This window comes from Chiroxiphia lanceolata, chromosome 3, assembly GCF_009829145.1.
Source record: "Chiroxiphia lanceolata isolate bChiLan1 chromosome 3, bChiLan1.pri, whole genome shotgun sequence".
In the NCBI taxonomy this organism is placed as follows: Eukaryota; Metazoa; Chordata; class Aves; order Passeriformes; family Pipridae; genus Chiroxiphia; species Chiroxiphia lanceolata.
This window is the reverse complement of record NC_045639.1, coordinates 8,058,183-8,065,318: the sequence shown is the minus strand read 5'-3', so window position 1 is coordinate 8,065,318 and position 7,136 is coordinate 8,058,183. Positions and strand designations below refer to the sequence as shown.

Here is a 7,136-nt window from a genome sequence, read left to right as displayed (position 1 = left end):
ACCGTCTCCCCAGTAGGGGCGTTGATGAAACAAAGCCCCGTCTTTAGCACCCCAGGTCAGAGTTTTTAGCCAGAAGAGTGCAAGTGCCCAGCCTCGGCAGGGCGACAAGCCTCCCGCGGCCCCGAGGAGCCCCGGCTCCGCTCCCCGTGCCGTGCCGACAGCCGGCAGCAGCCGCTCCCGAATCCCTCCCTCCTTGTGCTCAGCCCCGCCCCGCATCGGCGCTCGGTTGCTCGGGCCTGGCTCGGGGCGCTCGGCGCTCGGCCGGGGGCGGGGCGCGCCTCCTAGCCCTATCCCGCACCCCTGCCCGCCCGGCGCTGCCCCCGCGCTGCCCGCCCCGCCCGCCCCGCGGCGATGTCGCGGAGCTCCTGGCTGGCGCTGGCCACCTCCGCGCTGCTCTCCGCCGCCATCGTGGTGGCCGTGCACGTCCAGCAGCGCCGGGAGCTGGAGGTGAGTGCGCGTCGCAGGGCGCGGGGGGGAGGGGGCGAGTGAGGCCCTGCCCCGCCCCCATGGCGGCCCCTCCCCCCCACCTGGGCCTGACCTGTTCCCCGACGGCCAAGCCCCGCCCCCGCCCCACCCGACCCTGCTCAGTGACCGCTGTGGGCCTGCAGCCTCAGCTCCACGTGTCCCTGCTGCAGCCTGCCTCCATCCCTCCATCCCTTCATCCCTCCCTCCCTTCCTCCCTTCCTCCATTCCTCCATCCATCCATCCATCCATCCATCCCTCCATCCCTCCATCCCTCCATCCCTCCATCCCTCCGTCTATCAATCTATCTCTTCATCTATCCATCTATGCATCCATCCATCCCTGTAGTGCCCTGCCGCACCCGAGGGCAGCCCAGGCCTCTTGTGCCCGGTGGGGAGCCAATGCCCCAGCGTCGTGCCACCCTCAGTGCCCCACACGGGGCTGCAGGCACTCGGTGTGCCCAGCCTGGCACCCAGGGGCCAGAGCTGCACCTGCACTGCAGTGCTCCACCAGAGCTGCCTCTCCTGCGCTGCCCCCTGTGTTTCTCTTTCCATGAACTACCTCTTCTCCATGTTTTCCTGCCTTGGCATCTGCCCTTTCCATGCTCTTTTAGCTGCACCAGCTCCCTAATCTCATCCTGTGCATTTCCCTTCAGGGGCTAATGGCAAGGAGCCCCGGTGTGAGGCATGACAGGCTCGGTGGAGGTACTTCCCTCCCTCTCCAGCAGCCAGCATGCAGGAAGAATGTAATCCTGCACCCTCTAGGCCCAAGGCCACCACCCTGGCAGTTTTTCCAGGACGCTTCCCTGTCTGGCTGTGCTGTCCCTCTGGTGCTTGTTCCTCTGGCAGTGCGTGTGCTCTGCTTTTCCTCAGCTCCTCAAATGCATCCTGTTCTGTGCCATGCAGCCTGGCCTGGCTCCCTTCTTGTTCCGACAGGACAGGCAGAGTGCAAGCTGTCAGAAACACCATGTGGTAATTAAACAGGGAAGTTTTCGGTGCTACATTTACAAAGATCAAGTAATTCCTGACAGGCACCGTGTGTGTGAGAGCCCACAGCCAAAAGTGTCAGGTCCGATGATGGAGAGTCCCAGTACAGAGAAGTCCTGCCCAGGACTAAAAGTTGTACAATTGTGTAATGAATGTATTGCATGTGATAGATGTTTGGGCAGTGAGTGTGCTGGTTTGGACCCTGCTGATGAGCCAAGGAGGTACTGGAATGAGGGCACCCATCTGATTTTCCCTCCCTTATTTACCAAAAAATCTAGAAAATGCACACAAAACCAGCCCATGTTAAATGACGCTGAAACAGAAGTTACAGAACACCAGAGTTGAAGTTCCTATTCCATAGCCAAGCTCAGCTGGCTGTTGTGTGAGCTTTACAATGCAGTCTGTAATTACAGCGTTATATTTTTTCCCCTCAAGAGGTCTCTGTCAGTGCTTGAGAACGGTGGATCTTGGAGGATGAGACTGGTCTGGGTAAAGAAAGAGGCAATTTTATTTGTGCAGGAGTTGGACAACACACTGAATGACACAGGCAGTACCAAGGAGAGAGAGGAAGGCTGGTCTCTTGGAGTGGCAACCAGTAATGGCTTTACATTTGTCAGAGCTGACATATATGTTGGGTAGATCACTAAAGGTCCCATTTTTGTAGGTCGTTGCTCTCTAATTCAGTGTGCCTGCCTTGAGCCACTGAGGATCTGACAGGAATATGTGCTAAATACTCATAAACTAAACGACAGCTGAAATTAATCAGAGCTGTACTTTGAGCAGTGCTGCAGGACAACACATGCTCTGATGAACATAACCTTTGTGTATTTCAGTGAGAAACCCAAACTTAATGGATGTTTTGACCTTAATCCTTGGCTAATATCTCTCCTTCATCTCATAGAGAGACTGTGAAAATAAATGAAGGTTTACAAAATGTTCTTATTCTGTAGAGATAACATAAAAGAATCTACAGGTAAATAAGTAATACCACCGTCAGGCCAGGATCTATGTGTCATGCAGTAAGTAACACCTCGGGCAACGGACTGAATTGCTGTGGTTGTTACAATTGTGGTGGCTGCTGCAAGCTTCTACCTGGAGAGATCCTCTGCTTCCCAGACAGGTGGGTAGCTTTCTCCCCATAGGTCTGGTTTAAGTTATTTTTCCAGATCTGGAAGCAGCCATTTCTGTGCAGGGTATCAGTGTCGCTGCTTCCAGGCTGCTGGCAGATAGGCAGGTTTGCTGAGTGTCCTAGAGATGGAGGGGCCAAAAGATCGAGTTGGTCAGTGACAAAACATTTTGGAGGTTTTGGACGACAGATCCAGTGTCTGTTCTTTGCCATTCTTCCATACACCCAGGCATGGGCAAGCCCATAGACTTCACAACCCTGAACTCTATGTAGAGAACTCATGACATCAGAAGTGTCTGGCCTGTACATAAGGGGATGGGTTCACAAACCATTTCTCTAAAATTCAAAGTGATGTCTCGAAAAGGTGAATATGGTGCTAAACTGTATATGTTTGCAGGATATTAACATCCCTTATTATGCTGCTGCTGCAGAAGTGAATCCAAAATACTCAATTCTTTTTTTTTTCCACAGCCATCAGTTTAACTTAATTTTAAATCGCTATTCAGAAGCACCAAGACTCAAAGCTTATCTTTTATAAATGAAATCTCAGATTTTCTTTTTATAATTCTTTGTGGTCAAGTCAGACAATAAGAGCTTCATGTTTTAGAGATCCAGTTATTTAGATAATATAAAAAAATAAATAATGTGGATATTTTACAGTCCTGGTGTGGGGATCATTTCAGATTTATCTTTATGCAGATTAATAAACCTTTGACTTTTATAAATTGATGTGCCAGGCCCAAAGTGATTTGAGCTTGCATGTGCAAGCTGATGCAGAAGACAAGCAGTGCTAACTTCCAAGAATAGAGGAAGGTGAGAAGATTAACTTTTTCACAGCTCTTTGTCACTTGTGATACTCAAATTATACAGATGTCTTTTGCAAACTGTGCATTTTCAAAGTAAATGCATTTACCATCTCAAAGATTGCACAATAGCTGTGTTTTGTGAAGGCAAAAAGATTACATTCTTGGTGTAATTGTTCAATTACATTGTATCTCCCCACTTCTTTATTGTTATTAACTAATAGTAATGTGATAATAAGTTGATAAACTTTGTCTTCAGCAATCACTAATTTATAACCTGAGTGTAGCTGATAGAAGCTGATGGGAAGGAACTGGTTTTATTAGATTAATTTCTGGAGTTTTGGTTATTGGCTGATGTATGCGTCTATGCATTTTCTTAACAAGGTAAAATTACTTCTTAAACAAAGCCTTTCTATTTTGATCTTAACAGGAGAAATAATTGCCTTTGAAATGTGCAGTTATTGGCATGCTAGATGAGGAATAAAACTCTGTGAGAATATGTCAAATAATCACAGACATCTAAAGTAACTTCAGGGTCAGCTTTCAAATAAATTATTTGCAGGTGCATTTTGGCATCATTCAAATGGGTTGAATAAATTATTAATCTTTTTTTGCCATTAGGCTAAATAATTTATTCATATCTCTAGTGTCCAGTGGCTAACCTTGATACCTGTGGAAACCTTCTCATTCCTGAGTCCAAACTGCACATGAATTGGTAAATTAGACAGGTAGATAATGCTTTAAGCTTCAGCTAAAGACTGAATCTTTAATTGTGCTAAGCATGACTGTGATCACACAGCATGATTTAGATGTGAGCCAGGGCTGGCTCTCAACAATCATTTCATGTTTTTACTGATTTATAATATTTCTATCCTTGTGTATCTTATTTTCAGACAAGTTTATAGCTATTGCTTTGAAATCTATTAAGTGTCTGAATATGTGAAACCACGTTGCCTGCCCGAGGAGTTTAAGCCAAACCACCAAAGTAGACTGGGCAGAGCATTATTTTCTGATGTCTGGCCCTGGGGTGGGACAGCAGTGTTGGGAGCATGGGGCTGGAAGGATGGCAGCAGCAGTGCCTGTGCTCAGCTGAAGTTGCTGGGGAACTGTATCTCAGTTCTATGTCTTCTGCACAACCGATTAAACACTTCAGGGGTCCCTTGTTTCCTTTCAGAGTTAGTGTCACCCATCCCATGACTGATCTCATCACATTGCTCTGCTGCCTCACCTGTCCCCAGAGGTGCATATCTGAAGTAGTGCAGCCAGTTCCCAGCTGGTCCCTCCGATCCTTTACCACACTCCAATCCATCTCACCAGTTTTGGTTTCACTTATTTAACATTCCCCTGGTGAGATACAAAGGTCAAACATTTCACCTAGTTATCAAAGTATTGATGTGAATAAAAATGTCCAGGTAGCAGAGAGAGAGAAGCATATGCAGGAAACAAAGAGCAGCTGCGATTTTCTTAGGGCTTTTTACACCCTTTGGGGGGCTTACATGCCAGTTTGAAAGCTGCTGGTGTGTGTTGCACATGTTATGTATTTATATGTATTTATATATATATGTTATGTATTTATATGATTTATAATGAAAATTTTAGGTAAAGGGGATATTTTTTGATGAAGTGCCTTGCTTTTTCAAGAACTTGCCACAAGGAGGCTATGGGTATTTTTTAAGATGAGCAGAATGAGGCAGGTGAAAACACATGGCAGTTTTTCTCAAAATAATTTCCAATTTCTCACAAAATTCTCTCCAAGAAGAGAAGTTTTGAGGATATTATTCCAATTTGGTCAGGATTTATGGCAGAGATAACAGGGTGTTATAGATGACGTCCATCCTGCATGGTATGGGAATTACAGGTGCATAGCATTTACTTGCTCAATAACTTTACCATTTAGTAAAACCACCCATCTGAAGTGAGTGCAAATAAAGCCTTTTTTGGTGTAGTGCTGTTGGCTTATTGATATCAGCTCCTGAAGATTCAAACCACATTAAGTGGCTGTGGCAAAGGCAGTGTGGTGAACAGCCCTGCAGGAGGGATTGGAGCCTGGGTGGGGGTTAATCACATTCAGCATCACAGAGCTGTGATAAATCCTGAATCTTGTGTTTTCAGAGGCTGCGAAGTGGAGTTCTCAGAGATCTTGAGCGTCAAAATCAGAAAAAGGAGAATATTCGCCTGTTAGAAGAGCAGATTGCTTTGACAAAGCAGCTTATGGAAGAAAGAGACAAGGCACTAATGCAAAAAGGTTCCCAGAAGTCCTAGGCACAGGCCTGGGTCCTTAGAGGCTTGATTAAAAATGTTTGGAGATCATTCATATCTAACTACTTGCAAGTTTTTTAACTAACAGAGATAATCTGTGAAAGACTGTTTATTTTGTACAGGTTATAATCTACTCCCTAAAACTATAGGGTGGACAAAAAACATTTCCTCTGTCATACTGTGGAGACTTGGCTGGCACATCCAGTGTGACTGGTCAATGTGGGGAGGAATAGCTCATTATTGCAAACACGATCTAGGATGGCTAATAACGTTCACATGAGTGGGCTGCTCAGTCGCCACGATGATGAAGCCACCAGGACCTCCACCTCAGAGGGCCTGGAGGAGGGTGAGGTAGAAGGGGAGACTCTCCTGATTGTCGAGTCTGAGGACCAGGCTTCAGTGGATTTATCACATGACCAGAGTGGGGACTCTCTAAACAGTGATGAAGGTGAAGCATCCTGGATGGAGGAGATGTCCTACTACTGCGAGAAGTGCCAGAAGTGGATCCCAGCAAGTAAGCCTGCCCGTTTTGTTGTGCCTGCCATTTGTGTTGTGCCTCACTTGCATTCCTGTGGTTGTTGTTTGCAAGCTGTTTGTGCTGTCCTGCATACCTGTTTTACAGGGCAGCCCTTGTTTAGCTGTATCCTATCATGTTGGAGAAAGGCATGGCATTGCATGGAGCCCTGCAGCCCAGTAGCGGTGGTGTGTGTTAGATACTTTGATCCATGAGCTCTATGTATGTCCAAAGCTGGCATTCTCTGTAAGGAAGTCAGACTGTCTTCTGTAATTAGCAGAGAACAAGGGTATGACTTCAAAAACACGCACATCCTCCCAAGTCTTGCAGCTGTTTAGGGAACTTTAGCCAAGCAAATTGGCCTCTCTGCTCTATCAGATAAAAATAATGACCCTTGCTGTAAAGCTCTGTGGAAGAAAAGGACTTTGTGATGGTGTTGCTTTTTTATTTTTTCCTGTTGATTTGTCACATCTGTGGAGTAAATGCCTAAATCTCAACCTTAATGGTTTTCCCATTAATGTGAATTTGAGTTGGTTTTCACAGAAACATGTCCAGCCTGCAGCAGCCAGCTCTGGAAGGTATTTGGAGCAAGCTGCAGAACTCGATCCCTCTGCTCTGGCGCTTGACTTAAGATATATGCTGTTAGCAGCGTAACAGATGACTTTACTTATTAAATTCTGGGTTATCTGATCTATTATTAGATCCAAAAGCCAGATATTGCTAAGCACTGATTGTTTTTGGTTTTGGTGTGAGGTTTTTTTGTTTGGTTTGATTTGGGTTTTTTGTGGGGTTTTTGTTTGTTTGTGGAGAGAAATAGTGAACTCTTCAGGTGGCAACTGCCTTCCAGATATGTCAGAGCTGCCCTTTTTGTCTTCTTAGAATTTGCCAAAAGTTACAGCTTAGAAATCTCTCAAGGCATGTTAGTATTGAGATGTTAACGTAATGGAACCAGCACTGTACTATTAAGTTACTGTGCAGTAAAGGGA

General features: G+C 46.1%; 2 protein-coding genes across 3 annotated transcripts in view; both read left to right on the top strand.

The window, feature by feature from the left end:
- The first annotated feature begins 334 nt into the window (after positions 1-334).
- LOC116783745 (protein PET117 homolog, mitochondrial) lies at positions 335-5,662 on the top strand. Its single transcript, XM_032681555.1, has 2 exons — positions 335-447; positions 5,490-5,662. Exons 1-2 carry the CDS (start codon positions 352-354, stop codon positions 5,637-5,639), a joined length of 246 nt encoding a protein of 81 aa, XP_032537446.1. The 5' UTR covers positions 335-351; the 3' UTR covers positions 5,640-5,662.
- KAT14 (lysine acetyltransferase 14) overlaps positions 5,661-7,136 on the top strand; it is a 25,618-nt gene continuing 24,142 nt past the window's right edge. For both annotated transcript variants that reach the window (XM_032681549.1, XM_032681548.1), the window contains exon 1: positions 5,661-6,150. In XM_032681549.1, the coding sequence (XP_032537440.1) occupies positions 5,895-6,150 (256 nt within the window). In that variant the 5' untranslated portion in view covers positions 5,661-5,894. The remainder of the gene's footprint in view (positions 6,151-7,136) is intronic.